Source organism: Callorhinus ursinus, unplaced genomic scaffold, assembly GCF_003265705.2.
Source record: "Callorhinus ursinus isolate GAN/ISIS: 27379988/994484 unplaced genomic scaffold, GSC_fseal_2.0 scaffold132, whole genome shotgun sequence".
Classification (NCBI taxonomy): Eukaryota; Metazoa; Chordata; class Mammalia; order Carnivora; family Otariidae; genus Callorhinus; species Callorhinus ursinus.
The window spans coordinates 55755-75131 of NW_027397194.1; the positions used below are offsets into that span (position 1 = coordinate 55755).

A 19377-nucleotide genomic window follows, 5' to 3' on the forward strand; every position below is an offset into this window, starting at 1 on the left:
CTCACAAATTTTTACCTCAGTGAGCACTCATACCTTCTGAGTGCTTGTTGGTTCTGTCTCCCCTTGTTTCTTTTTCTGGTGTGACTAACAGTAAAACCATTAAAAATGAAAAGAGTGAATATGTGTATTAGGGATAGCAAGATAAGATGGATTCAGGGTTCAACTTCACACTACACCAACCTAGGAATTTAGAGAGATTCCAAAAGGGTTGTGGTGGTGGTGGCGGGGCGGGGCGGGGGGGTGCGGGGGTTGGGGCTGGGAATGCTGGAAGAAAACTGGTGCAAGTGAATCAGTCATTTGGCTAGAGCAGATGGGAAGTGAGGGATGCCCAAGGACTGGTTTGGAATGAGGAAGGGGTTGCAGGGGACAGAGAGGCCATGGGCTCTGAGCCCTGGGCACCAGCCCGGCTCTCTAGACATTCAGGTCTGTAAATACCCTGTAGATTATAGCCCCTTCTCATCCTGGTAAAGGAGAGTTTAGCCCCAGCTGACATGTGTAGGCAGGATAGAGTGGTTTTAAAGGTTAAGAAAGATCCCTGAAGGGGAAAAGTTAGATTCTATCAAAGCTCCTTGTTATTATGAACTCCTCTGTGCTCCAGGTCGCCAGTCTCCAGATCGTTCTGAGAAGGGAAGAAAGACCAATAATCACATCTGCTCCACTTGATTCCCACCTCACCCCTCCACATTCACCTGTGAATTCCTATGCTGCTGGTCCTCATTTTCTGCTGGCTTATCTGATAATTATTCTTGTACTTCAAACCTCCTTGTGGTTCTCTGTTGCAGCCATGAGCTAAGTCACAGGGAAGAACAATGCTCAATTGCACCAAAAACTTCCTCTCCCGGGCCAAATGGTGACTGATCGCGGCACCCTGACCCTCAAAGATCTCAGTCTGCCACCAGCTGCCAGAGGAGAGAAAGCCACTCATGCTTTTTGATGTAACTTTTCTACTTCAGCCCCCATGATGCAGTCCTGGTTCTCAGAGACCTAAGGAAACATGATGTCAAAAGGCCATGTTGTTCATATAAGGAGATTTTTGAGATTCAGAATCTAATTGGTGTTTGAGCTTCAGAAAGTGGCAGATGAAGTCTCCGATCACATCTTAGATGGTAAAGTGTGTCTCTATTGGCTCTCAGTAGGGAGGATGTCAGAGGATATGTTATATATTCTCCCCTCCCATTACTGTAGACCTTTGCTGGTGTCCTGATACCTCCTTGCAGGGTTATTTTGCAGCAGGGACTGTGACCTTGAAGACATGGGAGTCAGGATGACTTTGAATCTCTCTCTTCAGGGACTCTGTTTCCTCCTTAGCACCATGGTGGCTGCTCAAAGTGAGTTTCCTGGGATCAACAGTAAGGGGTGAAGGGAAAGTTTTCTGGAGACAGGGAGCCAAAGCCTCAGTGTAAACCGTGTGTTTTTGACCAAAAAAGAACCACACTGACTGTGAATACTGGGTCTTCTCCTCTGGGCTGTCAACTGGTCATAGTGGCAGATTTTGCAGAGAAATGATATTGAACCCAGACTGAGATGGGTCAGTGACAGTCCGATTCAAAGTCTTCCTTGTTTTCAGGGAGTGTTTGGTTAGTCCCGGTGGCTCCCTGTGTGTGGGAAGGACCAGCGATTGACCTCAGCTGTGTCCCTGGGCTGTTCCTTGCACACTGCAATTGTCTGCTTTGCAGATGACCATCCCTCAGGGTTTCCATGTTTGATATGTTTATGTGACTGTAGGCTATGTGCTTGTGTGTGTGCGTGTAGAGTGAGTATGAGGGGGGTATGGGGAGCATGTGAGGGCTGTCTGTGCGGGAGGAACAGGGCTGCTGAGAAGTGACTGAGTCGGTTGCTCTGTGAAGCACACGGTGCCCACAGTGTTGGGAGTGCCATGTCCCGTATGTTACCAGATCGTAGATAATCTCACACCTGCCTCTCCTCTCAGGCTCCTCTCCTTCAGTCCGACAGCCTTCTCTCTGCTTGACTGTGGTGTTTGCCCCGCACTGGGTTCTGGGAGAGGCTTTGCCTCTGGGCCTCGCCTATTCCTACCAAGTGTCTGTTGTAGATCAGAGGCACCTGCAGCCATGACAGGAGGCCCCTTGTTAATAGAGATTAACTGATGCACAGCAGAGTTATATTAAGTCTCCTGAGTCCCTGCCCCAGTCCTTGTGAATCATTTCCTGACTTACTGGGATCCTGGGCTGGTCCTTTCTGAATTCTGGAGGGTACATTTTCTCTCTCCTGCATTCTTCTATCCCTCTCTGAAAGTTGATTTCCACTGAGCCTTGGACTCAGAGGACTGCAGCCATCAGGGATAGGCTGCAAAAACCCTTACCTTCAGCCTAGAGGAGGCAGCTCTTTCAGATTTGGGTGCCAGTCCAGGCTGAGACTGCTTACAGCTTTGAGTGCTGTCAGTGCTCATTGTCTTCCTCCTAGAGCTCAGTGTCTGTCCTTCCATGATTCTCCTCAGGAAACCCCATCCCTCCAAGTTTCTGCTCCATGGGTGTTGGCCAGATGCTAGTGAAGAGTCTTGATGACTGAGGTGCAGATAGAAGTTTCGGTCCCATGAAGGTGAGAGACAATGAGTGTTCTCATATAAGGCCCCCTCTGCTTACTAGGAAAACTAAAGGGAATTTCTTCAGTAGTAACTTAGGTCGCAAGAACATTTCACCAAAGCAAGCATTCTTTTTATGTTCCCAGAACCAACACCGTTCAGTGTTATCCTACTAAAAATTTATTCTATTTCATACAATATTGGCCTTGCTCTTTGTAAAACAATAGTCCTGGCCTTTCAAAGCATTTCATGATTTCTGAATTGGGCACACATTTCAGGAGTCTCCACTGTGAAATGCATGATGGACATTGGCAAAAGATTATCCTTTGAAACACAGTTTATGCCATTATACACAGAAACATAGACCCTCAAAGACTGGACAATTCAGTGTTTATTATTTTGTAAACTCTTTTTAAAAATTAACAATATATTTTGGACATCTTGTTATTCTTATTTTACACACTAAAATGTTTTGTGGTAGTATGACAAAAATATGGACTATTATAAGGGTATTATGGAAAATTTTAGTTGCTTCCAATTATTTCATTATACGACCGAAATGCAATATAATCACCTAATCACCCGCTTTGGTTATTTAGTTGTTTTCAATGTTTTGGCTTTCATGAAACATGTTGTTCTGAAATTCCTTGCATTTAAATGTAAATCACTTCATGATTGTTTTTCTTTTTTTTTATTTTATTATGTTATGTTAATCATCATACATTACATCATTAGTTTTGGATGTAGTGTTCCATGATTCATTGTTTGTGCATAACACTCAGTGCTCCACGCAGAACGTGCCCTCCTTAATACCCATCACCAGGCTAACCCATCCCCCCACCCCCCTCCCCTCTAGAACCCTCAGTTTGTTTTTCAGAGTCCATCGTCTCTCATGGTTCGTCTCCCCCTCCGATTCCCCCCCTTCATTCTTCCTCTCCTGCTATCTTCTTCTTCTTTTTTCTTAACATATATTGCATTATTTGTTTCAGAGGTACAGATCTGTGATTCAACAGTCTTGCACAATTCACAGCGCTCACCATAGCACATACCCTCCCCAGTGTCTATCACCCAGCCACCCTCTCCCTCCCACCCCCCACCACTCTGGCAACCCTCAGTTTCCTGAGATTAAGAATTCCTCATATCAGTGAGGTCATATTTAACATGTCTTTCTCTGATTGACTTATTTCACTCAGCATAACACCCTCCAGTTCCATCCACGTCGTTGCAAATGGCAAGATCTCATTCCTTTTGATGGCTGCATAATATTCCATTGTGTATATATACCACCTCTTCTTTAGCCATTCATCTGTCGATGGACATCTTGGCTCTCTCCACAGTTTGGCTATTGTGGACATTGCTGCTATAAACATTGGGGTGCACGTACCCCTTCAGATCCCTACATTTGTATCTTTGTGGTAAATATGCAGTAGTGTAATTGCTGGATCGTATGGTAGCTCTATTTTCAACTTTTTGAGGAACCTCCATACTGTTTTCCAGAGTGGCTGCACCAGCTTGCATTCCCACCAACAGTGTAGGAGGGTTCCCCTTTCTCCGCATCCCCGCCAATATCTGTCGTTTCCTGACTTCTTAATTTTAGCCATTCTGACTGGTGTGAGGTGGTATCTCATTGAGGTTTTGATTTGGATTTCCCTGATGCCGAGCGATGTTGAGCACTTTTTCATGTGTCTGTTGGCCATTTGGATGTCTTCCTTAGAAAAATGTCTGTTCATGTCTTCTGCCCATTTCTTGATTGGATTATTTGTTCTTTGGGTGTTGAGTTTGATAAGTTCTTTATGGATTTTGGATACTAGCCCTTTATCTGATATGTCATTTGCAAATATTTTCTCCCATTCTGTCGGTTGTCTTTTGGTTTTGTTGACTGTTTCTTTTGCTGTGCAAAAGCTTTTTATCTTGATGAAATCCCAATAGTTCATTTTTGCCCTTGCTTCCCTTGCCTTTGGCGATGTTTCTAGGAAGAAGTTGCTGCGGCTGAGGTCGAAGAGGTCGCTGCCTGTGTTCTCCTTTAGGATTCTGATGGACTCCTGTCTCGCGTTTAGGTCTTTCAACCATTTGGAGTCTATTTTTGTGTGTGGTGTAAGGAAATGGTCCAGTTTCATTCTTCTGCATGTGGCTATCCAATTTTCCCACCACCATTTGTTGAAGAGACTGTCTTTTTTCCATTGGACATTCTTTCCTGCTTTGTCAAAGATGAGTTGACCATAGAGTTGAGGGTCCATTTCTGGGCTCTCTATTCTGTTCCATTGATCTATGTGTCTGTTTTTGTGCCGGTACCATACTGACTTGATGACGACAGCTTTGTAATAGAGCTGGAAGTCCGGAATTGTGATCCCGCCAGGTTTGCTTTTCTTTTTCAAGATTCCTCTGGCTATTCGGGGTCTCTTCTGGTTCCATACAAATTTTAGGATTATTTGTTCCATTTCTTTGAAAAAAGTGGATGGTATTTTGATGGGGATTGCATTGAATGTATAGATTACTCTAGGTAGCATTGATATCTTCACAATGTTGGTTCTCCCAATCCATGAGCATGGAACGTTTTTCCATTTCTTTGTGTCTTCCTCAATTTCTTTCATGAGTATCTTATAGTTTTCTGAGTACAGATCCTTTGCCTCTTTGGTTAGATTTATTCCTGGGTATCTTATGGTTTGGGGTGCAATTGTAAATGGGATCGACTCCTTAACTTCTCTTTCTTCTGTCTTGTTGTTGGTGTATAGGAATGCCACTGATTTCTGTGCATTGATTTTATACCTGCCACTTTACTGAATTCTTGTATGAGTTCTAGCAGTTTTGGGGTAGAGTCTTTTGGATTTTCCACATAAAGTATCATATCATCTGCAAAGAGTGAGAGTTTGACTTCCTCCTTGCCGATTTTGATGCCTTTGGTTTCTTTTTGTTGTCTGATTGCTGTGGCTAGGACTTCTAATACTATGTTGAATAGCTGTGGTGAGAGTGGACATCCCTGCCGTGTTCCTGACCTTAGGGGGAAAGCTCTCAGTTTGTCCCCATTGAGAATGATATTTGCTGTGGGTTTTTCATAGATGGCTTTTATGATATTGAGGTAGGTACCCTCTATCCCTATACTCTGAAGAGTTTTGATCAAGAAAGGATGCTGTACTTTGTCAAATGCTTTCTCTGCATCTATTGAGAAGATCATATGATTCTTGTTCTTTCTTTTGTTACTATATTGTATCACGTTGATTGATTTGTGGATGTTGAACCCACCTTGCAGCCCAGGGATAAATCCCACTTGGTCATGGTGCATAATCCTTTTAATGTACTGTTGGATCCTATTGGCTAGTATTTTGGTGAGAATTTTTGCATCCATGTTCATCAAGGATATTGGTCTGTAATTCTCCTTTTTGATGGGGTCTTTGTCTGATATGTGGATCAAGGTAATGGTGGCCTCATAAAATGAGTTTGGAAGTTTTCCTTCCATTTCTATTTTTTTGGAATAGTTTCAGGAGAATAGGTATTAATTCTCCTTTAAATGTTTGATAGAATTCCCCTGGGAGGCCATCTTGCCCTGGGCTCTTGTTTGTTGGGAGATTTTTGATGACTGCTTCCATTTCCTTAGGGGTTATAGGTCTGTTCAGGTTCTCTATTTCTTCCTGGTTCAATTTTGGTAGTATCTGATACAGCTCTAGGAATGCATCCATTTCTTCCAGGTTATCTAATTTGCTGGCATATAGTTGTTCATAATATGTTCTTATAATTGTTTGTATGTCTTTGGTGTTGGTTGTGATCTCTCCTCTTTCATTCATGATTTTGTTGATTTGGGTCGTTTCTCTTTTCTTTTTGATAAGTCTGGCCAGGGGCTTATCAATCTTATTAATTCTTTCAAAGAACCAGCTCCTAGTTTCATTGATTTGTTCTACTGTTCTTTTGGTTTCTAGTTCATTGATTTCTGCTCTGATCTTTATTATTTCTCTTCTCCTGCTGGGTTTAGGCTTTATTTGCTGTTCTCTCTCCAGCTCCTTTAGGTGTAGGATTAGGTTGTGTATTTGAGACCTTTCTTGTTTCTTGAGAAAGGCTTGTAGTGCTATACACTTTCCTCTTAGTACTGCCTTTGCTGCATCCCAAGGATTTTGGACAGTTGTGTTTTCATTTTTATTTGTTTCCATGAATTTCTGTAGTTCTTCTTTAATTTCCCGGTTGACCCATTCATTCTTTAGTAGGTTGTTCTTTAGCCTCCAAGTATTTGAGTTCTTTCCGACTTTTCTCTTGTGATTGAGTTCTAGTTTCAAAGTATTGTGGTCTGAAAATATGCAGGGAATAATCCCAATCTTTTGGTACCAGCTGCAACTTGATTTGTGACCTAGGATGTGATCAATTCTGGAGAATGTTCCATGGGCACTAGAGAAGAATGTGTATTCCGTTGCTTTGGGATGGAATGTTCTGAATACATCTGTGAAATCCTTTTGGTCCAGTGTATCATTTAAAGTCTTTACTTCCTTGTTGATCTTTTGCTTAGATGATCTGTTCATTTCAGTGAGGGGGGTGTTAAAGTCCCCCACTATTATTGTATTGTTGTCAATGTGTTTCTTTGCTTTTGTTATTAATTGCCTTATATAATTGGCTGCTCCCATGTTCGGGGCATAGATATTTATAATTGTTAGATCTTCTTGTTGGATAGACCCTTTAAGTAGGATATTGTGTCCTTCCTCATCTCTTATTATAGTCTTTGGTTTAAAATCTAATTTGTCTGATATAAGGATTGCCACCCCAGCTTTCTTTTGGTGTCCATTAGCATGGTAAATGGTTTTCCACCCCCTCACTTTCAATCTGGGGGTGTCTTTGGGTCTAAAATGAGTCTCTTGCAGACAGCATATTGATGGGTCTTGTTTTTTAATCCAATCTGATAGCCTGTGTCTTTTGATTGGGGCATTGAGCCCCTTTACATTCAGGGTAACTATTGAAAGATATGAATTTAGTGCCATTGTATTGCCTGTAAGGTGACTGTTACTGTGTATTGTCTGTAACAGTCAATGTTACAGACAATTGTCTGGTCTATGTTACTTTTAGGCGCTCTGTTTGCTTAGAGGACCCCTTTCAATATTTCTTGGAGGGCTGGTTTCGTGTTTGCCAATTCCTTTAGTTTTTGTTTGTCCTAGAAAATTTTTTTCTCTCCTTCTATTTTCAATGACAGCCTAGCTGGATATAATATTCTTGGCTGCATATTTTTCTCATTTAGTTCTCTGAAGATATCATGCCAATCCTTTCTGGCCTGCCAGGTCTCTGTGGCTAGGTCTGTTGCCAAACTAGTGTTTCTACTATTGTAGGTTACTGATCTCTTCTCCCGAGCTGCTTTCGGGATTTTCTGTCTGTCTCTGAGACTCATAAGTTTTACTATTAGACGTCGGGTTGTTGACCTATTTTTATTGATTTTGAGGGGTGCCCTCTGTGCCTCCTGAATGTTTATGCTGTTTCCTTACCCCAAATTAGGGAAGTTCTCTGCTATAATTTGCTCCAGTATACCTTCTGCCCCCCTCTCTCTTTCTTCTTCTTCTGGGATCCCAATTATCCTCATATTGTTTCATCTTATGGTATCACTTATCTCTCAAATTCTGCCCTCATGATTCAGTAGTTGTTTATCTCTCTTTTTCTCAGCTTCTTTATTTTCCATCATTTGGTCTTCTATATCACTAATTCTCTCTCTGCCCCATTTATCCTAGCAGTTAGAGCCTCCATTTTTTATTGCACCTCATTAATAGCCTCTTGATTTCGACTTGGTTAGGTTTTAGTTCTCTTATTTCAACATTTATTGTCACTAAAGATCAGATTTGGTCAGAACCAAATGGTCAGTAAAAAAGGCATTGTCTTCACAATCCCAGGGGTCATCTCCTCAGAGTCTTTGAGCTAATCCACTATCTCTGCTGATTTTAAGAAGTGAGACTATGCTAAACTGTGGAAAGAGACAAGATATCCATCGACAGATGAATGGATAAAGAAGATGTGGTATATATACACAATGGAATATTATGCAGCCATCAAAAGGAATGAGATCTTGCCATTTGCAACGATGTGGATGGAACTGGAGGGTATTATGCTGAGCGAAATACGTCAATCAGAGAAAGGTATCATATGACCTCACTGATATGAGGAATTCTAATCTCAGGAAACAAACTGAGGTTTGCTGGAGTGGTGAGGGGTAGGAGGGAGAGGGTGGCTGGGTGATAGACATTGGGGAGGGTATGTGCTATGGTGAGCGCTGTGAATTGTGTAAGACTGTTGAATCACAGACCTGTACCTCTGAAACAAATAATATATTATATGTTAAAAAAAAAAAAGAAGAAGAAGATAATAGGAAGGGAAAAATGAAGGAGAGGAAATCAGAGGGGGAGATGAACCATGAGAGACTATGGGCTCTGAAAAACAAACAGGGTTTTAGAGGGGAGGGGGCTGGGGTAATGGGTTAGCCTGGTGATGGGTATTAAAGAGGGCACATACTGAATGGAGCACTGGGTGTTATACGCAAACAATGAATCATGGAACACTACATCAAAAACTAATGATGTAATGTATTAATTAACATAACTTAATTAACGGATCATAACATAATGTGATGAACATAGCATAATTAAAAAAGAAAAAATAAAAAAAATATAAAATGCTTTTGAATATGACTTACTCATATTTTGTTGAGAATTTTTCCATCTATATCAGGAGTTTTTCTTTTCTTATGTGGCTTTCATATGAGAGTATTGCAGGCATCATAAAATGAGTTTGGGGTGTTCCTTCCTCTTCAATTTTTTTCTAGAACAGTTTCAGAGGATTGCCTTTAATTCTTTAATTTTTGGTGGTATTAGTAAGTGAAACCATCTGGTTCTGATATTTTCCTTTTTGGGAGGTATTGATTACTGTGTCCTTGCTCATTATTGGTCTTTTGAGAATTTCTATTCCTTCATGATTTCTTCTTGGTAGGTTGTATGTCCCTAGGTATTTATCCATTTTGTAGGTCATTGAATTTACTGGTGTATGATTATTCACAGGAATCTCTTTTGCTCCTTGGTTTTTCTGTGGTTTCAGTTGTAATGTCTCCTCTTTCATTTATAATTTTATTTATTCATGTCTTCTGTTTTCTTAGTTAAAGTTTTGTCAATTTTATCTTTTCAGGTAAAGATACTTTACTTAAATTTTTCTCTTGTTTATCTGATCCGTATTTCATTTATTTTTGCTCTGATCTTTGTTATTTCCTTCCTTCTGCCGCTAACTTTGGCTCAGTTACTTGAGGTATAAGGTTAGGTTTTCAATTTGAGATCTTTATTTCTTGTAACATAAGCATTTATTGCTATAAACGTCTTTCCTAGAACTGCTTTAGTATTCCATAGGTTTTAATATGTTGTGTTTCCATTTTTATTTGTTTCCAGATTTTTTTTGAATTCCTTTTGAGTTCTTCTTTGACTCACTAGTTATTTAAAACTGTATTGTTTAATGTCCACATTGTTGTAAATTTTCCAGCTTTCTTTCTTTCGTTGATTTTTAGTTACATACAATTGTGATTGAAAGAGATAGTTGTTATGATTTTAGTCTTCTTAGATTTGTTGAGCTGTTTTGTTGCCTAACATGTGATTTATTCTGAAGAATTTTCCATGTGTGCTTGGGAAGAATATGTTCTGCTTCTGTTGGATGGAATTTTCTGTATCTGTCTCTTTGGTTCATTTGGTTTAAAGTATGATTCAAGTCCCATGTTTCCTTGTAGATTTTCTGTATGGATGGCCCACCTATTTTTGGAATGGTATAATGAAGAACTCTACTTATTATTTTATTGTTGTCTATTTCTCTCTCTGGATCTGTTAGTATTTGCTTCATATATTCAGTACTCCAATGTTGGAAGCATATATTTACAATTGTTATATCCTCTTGACGAATTGACCACTTTGTCATTATATAATGGCCTTATTTGTCTCTTTTACAGCTCTTGACTAAAGTCTATTTTGTCTGTACAAGTATGACTACCCTTGCTTTCTTTTGGTGTCCATTTCTATGGACTATCTTTTTAAATCCTTTCACTTTCATTCTGTGTGTGTACTTAAAGCTGAGGCGAGTATCTTGCAGGCAGCATATATCTGGTCTTTTCGTTTTTATCTTTTCAGCTACTCTATGTCTTTTGATTGGAGAGTGCAGTCCATTTACATTTAGAGAAATTATTGATCTGTAGGGCTTAATCAATGCCATCTTATTAATTGATTTCTGGCTGTTGTATAGTTCTCTTGTTCCTTTCTTCCTCTTGCTGCTCTCTTTTGTAAATTGATGGTTTTTCATGGTGGTATGCTTTGACTCTTATTTTTATCTTTTGTGAATCTACTATAGGTTTTCTCTTTGTGGTTACCATGAGGCTTACACCAAACACCTTCATATAAAACAGTCTACTTTACACTGATAGCAATTTAACTTCTATCACATATAAAAACTCTACCCTTTTAAATTTCCCCTTTTATGTTTTTCATGTTACAACTTACATAATTTTATATCGTGTTCCCATTAACATATTGTTTTAGCTAAAATTTTTTTTTTTTAAGAGACACACACACATACACAGAGTGCACGCAATCATGAGTTGGGAAGGGGGTGAGGGAGAGAGAGAGAGAGAATCTCAAGCTGGCTCCACACCCAGCACAGAACCTGATGTAGGGCTCGATCTCACAACCCTCAGATCATGACTTGAGCTGAAATCAAGAGTCACACACTTAACCGACTGAGCCACCCAGGCATCCCTTAGCTATAGTTATTTTTAATAGTTGTATCCTTTAACCTTTATGCTAGAGTTAAGTAGTTAATACATTACCATATTACAGTGTTAGAGTATTCTGAATCTGACTATATACTTTACCAATGTGTTATGTATTTTCATATGTTCTCAGGTTACTAATTACATATTTCAGTTTGAAGAACTAATTTCAGTGTCTTTTGTAATGCAGGTCTAGCGGTGATGAATTTTCTTAGCTTCTATTTGTTAGCAAAAGTCTTTATTTTTCCATCATTTCTGAAGGACAACATGCTGGGTAAAGTATTCTTGATTGGAAGTTTTTTACTTTTAGCACTTTGAGTATATCATATCATTCTCTCCTGGCTTGCAATGTCTCTGCTAAGCAACCTACTGATTGTCTTATGTGGATTTCCTTGTATTGAATTTTTTTTATGTTGATGCTTTTAAAATTCCCTCCTTATATTTGATTTTAGGAAGTTTTATTATAGTTTGTCTTGGATGAGATGATTTTGGGTTGAAATTTTGCGGTGACCTATTAGCTTTATGAGCTTCGATGTCTGAATCTCTTCCTTACTTTGGAAACGTCTCAGGCATTATTTCTTTAAATAAGCTTTCTACCCCATTCTCTTCTCTCTTCTTCTGTGGCTCTGGTGATTAGTACATAGTTTCTTTTGATGCTGTCCTATAAATCTGATGGGCTTTCTTCATTCCTTTTATTCTTTTTCTTTTGCTCATCTGATTGGATAATTTCCATTGATTTGTCTTTTCACTCACTGATTCTTCAATAGCTTCTGCTATTGAAGCTCTTTATTGAATTCTCCATATCAATAATTGTATTCTTCAGCTCCACTTGGTTCCTTTTTATGCTTTCTATCTCTTTGTTGAAATTCTCATTTTGTTTGTGTATTGTTTTCCTAATACTATTATATTGCTTATATATGTTTTCTTGTAGTTCTCTGAGCATCTTTAGAACACTTATTTTCAATTTTTTGTAGGGTAATTCCTATGTCTCCATTTCTTTTGGACCATGTACTGGAGGTTTACTGTATTCCTTTGGTAGAATCATTTCACCTTGATTCTTCTTGATCCCTGTAGCCCTGCATAGGTGTCTGTGCATTTGTAGGAGCAGTGACCTCTTCCAGATTCTATAGACTGATTTTTAAGTAGAAGATCTTCACCTGTGAGTGAGGGCACACTGTAGCATGCTGTGACTGGGGTGTAGTGATGCAGGGTGTCAAGTGCAGGGGTGTGTGGCAGCACTGGGTCTGGGGAGCATGATGTCTCTTCAGGTCAGGTTGCTGAGGTCCACAGCTTTGACAACTATATGGACCTTGGCAAGAACTGTAGGGCATCTGTGGTGGCTGTAAGAGCTGTTGGGGTCCTCAGGAGTGACTCTGGGGCTGGGGGCTGGGGACCAGGGTAGGCAGAGGTAGGACTGGAAGAAAATTCTTTCTAGCTAGGAAGTTCCTTCTTTGTACTGAGCAATATTGGCTTGAGGGATAGGATGATGCTGGCAAAATGTGCAGTCTTTGTGTTGCCAAAACTTCTCAAGTGTACTCACAAGCTTTCCCAGAGTGCCTTTGTTCATGGAAAGCTATCTAATTATTGATCATTTTGTGGGGTGGGGGGGGATGGAGTCTGGTGTCTCCTACTTTGCCATTTTGGTGATGTCACTTAAATAGAGTGTTCTTGAGTATAAAAATTTAGATTGACGATTTGTTTCTCTTTTGGATCATCTAAGGCTTGTCTACTCTGTACTGGCATCTCTTGTTGTTTTGGGGACTTAAATGTTAGTATAGATGTTGCTCAGTTGGAGGTAATGTGTACCAATTCTGTCTTAAAATTTTTTTCTTTGTCAGTTTTCTGCTGTTTTTCATCATTTTAACAAGAATAATTAGGTTATATTGTAGTAACAACCCACATTTCAGAAGATTAAATGAACATTTATTATTCTTACACTGCACATTCTCTTCAGTTTGGCAGGGCCTCTGCTTATGATTATTCAACTTCTTAAGTTGTTGAATGCCTCCCTCTCTTATGCCACTATTTTAACATGAGGCTGTAAGATTTACTATGGTAGATGCATATAGTAGCTTTTATATATTTCTTTCTGAAAGTGCTACACTCGTTTGTTCTCGTACTTTGTTCAGTAAAACAGATCACAAACTCATGCTTAATTTCAAACAAGCAAGGAAGTATTGATATTTCCATGTGCCCAGAGAAAACTTGAAATATTGCTGAACACTAGTCCTATCTATCACATCCATGATGTGTCTACAAATAAATTCCTTTTTATATGGCTTGCTTGAGTTTTGTTGGGCTTATTCACTTTAAGGATTAGTGTCTTTCATGAGTTCTGGAAATTTCTTAACCAATATTTTTCAAATATTGCTTCTGCTCAATTTTATTTCTTTCTATGTGTGTGTTGCTCTCTCTTCCTCTCTTCCTTCTCATATTTCAATTTAAGTTGCTCCACTTTATGTCTCTGATCCTCTTTTCTGTATTTTTTATTCTTTTGTTTCTCTGTGCACCACTCTAGATAATTTCTTCTAACTTATTGTTCACTTCAATAATTCTCTTTACCTGAATTTAATTTGATGAAAAAATTTTAATTTCAACAAATATATTTTTCATTCATGGAAGTTCTTTTGGGTTTTACAGTTTTTTCTATGCATTTTTTTTTAGTTCCTTGAAGAATCCGTAAGAAGTGTATTTTTATTTCTTTGAATATAGTATATGTGATTTTGATATAACCAACATCTAATATATCTAATATCAGAAGTGTCTGCCTGTTTCAGTGGTTTCTCTTGGTTATTGTTTTTTTTTTAAGTATTTTATTTATTTATTTGATAGAGAGAGCACATAAGCAGTGGGAGCTGCAGGCAGAGGGAGGAGCAGACTGTTTGCTGAGCAGGGAGCCTGGTGCAGGGCTCAATCCCAGGACCCTGGGATCATGACCTGAGCTGAAGGCAGATGCTTAACGACTGAGCCACCCAGGCGTCCCCTCTTGGTTATTGTTAATGGACCTTTGTTTCTTTGTGTATTTGTCTATTCTGGACAATGTACTGGTCATTTTATTTATGAAAATTCTTTATAGAAGTAATTTGAGGCCTGGCACGAAGGCAATTTCTTCTGTGAGGATCTTATTTTAATTTTTCCATGATTTTATGGCACTTTTAATAGTGGGCTACCTTACTAGAAGTACAACATTGATATTATCTAGATAATCTAGAGGTTCAAACTTTAAATGTAATTTTATACAAGGGCATGTCTATTTCAACTAGTATCCCAGCTATTGTAGAGTCTGTCTTCTGTTAGAGTTCTCGTGTGGGTATGGGTTTGGGATTTGATTTGTGCCTCCTCACCATCAAAGGCCATAAATTAAACACATTTTCTTGAATAAGCTAATGCTGTCAGGTAAAAGCACATTCCATGCTCCTGTGTCCGAACGAATTCCCATTTTCCCTTCAGATTTGACCTGATTTTTCCTTCCTATCTTATCAGGTATTTAATCTTTTAAGATCATTTTTAGTATGTTTTATTCCACTTTTTATTTTATTTATTTTCAGCAGAAGAGATAAATTCAAATAACCAAGCTTACTATTCCTAAGAAAGTCTCCCGGAACTTTTCACAGTAATGAAATCATCTGCTTGCTTGTGTCACCAACTAAATACAAGCTACCTGAAGATAAGAATATTGTCTAATTATTTCTGTGTTTACAGCATTTAGCACAGGACCTGCCTCTTAATCCATTATTTTATTATTATTATTTTAAAAAGATTTATTTATTTGAGGAGGGAGGGGCAAAGATAGAGAGAGAGAGAGACTCTTAGGCAGGCTCCATGCCCAGCACAGAGCCCGATGTAGAGCTTGATCTCTCAAGTCGAATGCTCAATTGACTGAGCCACCCAGGTGTCCCTAGATGATTTTATTATTACTATTATTATTTTGACGATTTTACTATTAATAATAGTTTCTTATGCACTTTTAGGATCCCATTTCAATCTTTTACTCTCACCTCAATTTTAGACTTTAAAAAAAAACTGAGTAAGCTTCACAGGATGTCTCCCTTCTTCTACTATCTCCTTTACCTTCTTCACATTTATCTTTATTTCCTTCCTAGAATGTACCTCTTCAGGTGCTATGGATTGCATTGTGTCCCTTCAAAATTCATATGTTGAAGCCCTAGCTCCCATTTTTACTATCTTTGGAGATAGGGTCTTTAGGAGGTAATTAAGGCTAAATGAGGTCATAATGGTGGGGCCCTAATCCAATAGGATTGGTGGCCTTATAAGAGAAAGAAAGAGAGTGATCTCTCTCCATCTTTCCCTATGTACACGTACTGTGAAAAAGCCACGTGAGCACACACAGTGAGAAAGCAGTGGCTTACAAGCCAAGAGAAGAGGTCTCAGAATGAAAACTGATGTACCAGCACCTTGATCTTGGACTTTCCAGATTCCAGAACTGTGAGAAAATAAATTTCTGTTTAAGTCATCTAGTCTATGGTATTTTGTTATGGCAGCCTGCCTGAGCAGACTAGCACACCAGGATTGTTTCCAAGTTCGACATCTTCCCATCTTTTTGATGCACCACATCTGATTTCCAGAGTGGAAGCATATGGAACCAGGTATAGACCTGAGCAGTGTGAAAGGTACCCCAGGGACCACATTTTGATTATAGTATAAGAAAAAAAATTCTCATTTTGCTAACCCCAATGTAAAGCTAATGGAGATGGTTCTAGGACCTTAGGAAATCCACTTCTCTGTTCCTGACGGGAGAGCAGGAACCTATTTCACTGGATAAGAAACTGATATGACAAGAAAGAGGTGGTTTAGGTCCCAGTTCCAAGTAGGACCAAGGTCACAGAATTGGCCACTTAGGAAGAAGCCTTATTTGGATGAAGCACTTAAGCCCCTTATATAAATCTCTAGCTTGTCCAACTTGCTGTTTTCTGACTCTGCAGAGAACCCCTAAATTAGTAATAGATCTCTGTACAACAAATTACTGCCAAACTCAGCAGCTTAAAACAACTATCTAGTATCTCATAGTTTCTGTGGACCAGGAATCTAGGCATGGTTTATCTGGGTCTCCTGATTCATGATCTCTCACAAGATTGCAATTATCTTAAGGTTCAATGGGACTGAATACCATCCAAGCTTATTTACCTTATTGGTGGCATTAAGCCCCTGGAGGACTATCTAAACTGAGAGCCTCAGTCCCTTGCTGGCTCTTGACTAGAGGCCTCCCTCAGGTTCTTGTTATGTTGGTCTCTCCACATGCAGCTCATCATATGGCAGCTTGCTTCATCAGAGCAAGCAAGTGAGAGAGCAAGACAGGTCAACAGGAGAAACCAGAATTTTCTTGAAACTTGATTTTTTAAGTGACATCGCATCACTTTTACCAAATTCCATTGGTAGACGAATGTTATTAGGTTTAGGCCACATTCAAGTGCTAGGAGGGTTATGTAAAAGTGTGAATATCAGGAAGTAGGAATAATCAGGACATTTTAGAGGCTGCTTACCACAGTCCTTTCTTCCAAAGCTAGATGAGAGCGTTCCTTATGGGACAGAGAAGGAATGGGCATAGTCCTCCACTGACTTCATGGGCCATGAACTGTAAATGAGATGGGAGAATTTGGGCCCCTATCAGCCTTATGTGTACCTACTGAGAAGGCAGCAGTTAGAGTCATCTGAAGGCCTGTCCTCATTGGTATTCATGGAGCTGAATCTTACTTGCTTGTGAAAAATAATTGTGTACATTTCCTCCCCAACTCCATGTTCAGTGATGCCACATTGGTAGCTTAAAATTGACCACAGTGGGAATATTTACACCATAGAAATCAACAAATGCTATACATGAGAGGGTTTTTTTTTTCCTCCCTTGGAGAGCTCATTTTTTAATAGTTACCAGCATACCACTAATATGCTAAAATCTTCCCTGTGTCCTGTGTTGTGTGTTTATGTTTCTCTTACAGTTACGGAGCTAAGGCTGATGCATGGGGGCCACCGCTGTGAGGGGAGAGTGGAAGTGAAATACGAAGGAGAATGGGGCACGGTGTATGATTACAAGTGGTATGTGGAAGCTGCAGATGTGGTGTGCAGACAGCTGGGATGTGGACATGCTGTTGATGCCCCCAGACGGGCTCATTTTGGATCAGGGGATGGGCCTATTTGGCTTTTTCAGACTGTTTGTGAAGGGACAGAATTAACCCTCAATGACTGTCATCATTCTCCTATTCAAGACTACCGTAATCAACGCTTGTCCCATAATTGGGATGCTGGAGTAGTCTGCTCAGGTAAGGCCTGTCTGATCTGTCAAGGGGATGCCCAGTAGGAATAGCCTTGGTTTCATTCCTAGAATAACTAACAGGATCACATGCTTGGGTGAAGACCCCAGTCACACAGTGACTCCTAGAGTATTAGGTGCTCAAGGAAGCATAAGGACTTGCTTGGCCCTGGACAACGAAGGCTCGAGACCTATGGATCACTGGATCCTTCAGATCTCTGTGGTGTGTCATAAAAGGTAGGAAGGTGGGGTCAAATGTTTCATACAGGTACAACTGCTGGGTTGTCCCCGTATGAAATTAAGTTTCATCGTGGTAACTATTTTGTTTTCTTTCATGAGAAGGTCAGTCAGGTAGAACCACAAGAGGGGACAAGGGAGAGATTCAGGGAAACGAAGCCTATTTTACTTGCAAGTCCTAGAGAGATGGAGTCATTAACGTTGCAAGGGGGCCACATGGAAGAAGTGCCAAGGGAGCAGGCTCAACCAAGCAGGTGGAGAGCCAGGAAAGAGAGGAAAGACCTGTGGGTAAATGACCATTTTGGTGGTCAAGGTGGCGTACATAAAACATTTGAACAATTCAAAAACATTTGAATGTTACTAGGTCACAGTCAGAGCAGGGAAAGAAGGGGCACTGGTGGCAAGGTGTCAGCCTTATCTCAATGGTGCACCTGGTCACCTGGGTGGTGTGCTCATAGCCTGTTCATGAAGACATTGAGGCAGTAGGAAAATACTCAATTTTAAAATTTATAATATAGTAGCAGGAGCAAAGGAAATACTAAGGGCAGTGAGGCCGAGAGAACCTGAGGTGGCACGTAAGAAGTGCTCCATTCTGCCTAAGTGCATTTGGCATATGCCAAAGTGGAAGCAGCAGAGACAGCAATGAAACTAGAGTGTGAAAGGGGGGAGTTGGTATTTGCCAGAGATGTTTTCAGTAGTTATCACAATGATTGATGAAAAGGTCCGTCACTAATGCCATCAGAACAGCTTGACTTGAGGAATATACTATCAGATATCACAGTGAATTCCCTAAGGTAGGTTGTTGCATCTTAAAAAAGGGCCACCCCATCTGATGGAGTGGTGAGAAATGTGGAGATATGAGTACATTTGACTAGGTCTATAGCAACCTAACAGCATGATCCTATAGCCAGTGAGCATTTTTGTGATCTGCATGATCACTGGAAAAGTGATTTTTTCAAATTGTAACTTCAGTGGATCTTTGGTGATACTAATTCAGGTCCTTAAAAGTACAATTATTTTCTTTTTTGAGGCATGATTGATGCAAAAAAAAAAAAAAAACCTGTATTTACTGAATGTATACAACTTGATGAGTTTGGAGGTAAGTATACATCTGTGAGAGCATTAGCACGATCTGTGCCATAAAGCTACCTATCATCTCAAAAGTTTCCTCCCATCCTCTTTATTATTATTTTAAAAAATATTTTCAAGGGGCATTTGTGTTTACTACCTTCAGTTAGAATTTTTTTTAGGGCGCCTGGGTGGCTCAGTTGGTTAAGCGACTGCCTTCGGCTCAGGTCATGATCCTGGAGTCCCAGGATTGAGTCCCGCATCGGGCTCCCTGCTCATCGGGGAGTCTGCTTCTCCCTCTGACCCTCTTCCCTCTCGTGCTCTCTATCTCTCATTCTCTCTCTCTCAAATAAATAAATAAAATCTTTAAAAAAAAAAAAAAGAAAACTTGTTTTCTGGCATTTCAGGTAACATTCCTTATTGTCACAATGTCCTAATCATGGTATCAAGTGCAGATAAACTTGTGGAAACACTACAGGGGACCTGTCTTATTTTGATAAATCAGTATCTGAGTCAAAATAG

At 39.8% G+C, this 19377-nt stretch overlaps 1 protein-coding gene across 9 annotated transcripts in view; it reads left to right on the forward strand.

Moving 5' to 3' along the window:
- Positions 1 to 1177: 1177 nt before the first annotated feature.
- The window catches only part of LOC112816300 (antigen WC1.1-like), a 41597-nt gene continuing 23397 nt past the window's right edge, over positions 1178 to 19377 (forward strand). For 7 of the 9 annotated variants that reach the window (XM_025862723.2, XM_025862726.2, XM_025862724.2 and 4 more), the window contains exons 1-2: positions 1178 to 1328; positions 17240 to 17560. In XM_025862723.2, coding sequence (XP_025718508.1) covers positions 1253 to 1328; positions 17240 to 17560 — 397 coding nt within the window. In that variant the 5' untranslated portion in view covers positions 1178 to 1252. Of the gene's footprint in view, positions 1329 to 2455; positions 2557 to 17239; positions 17561 to 19377 lie in introns of all 9 variants that reach the window. The other 2 variants (XM_025862727.2, XM_025862730.2) reach the window with 2 other exon arrangements.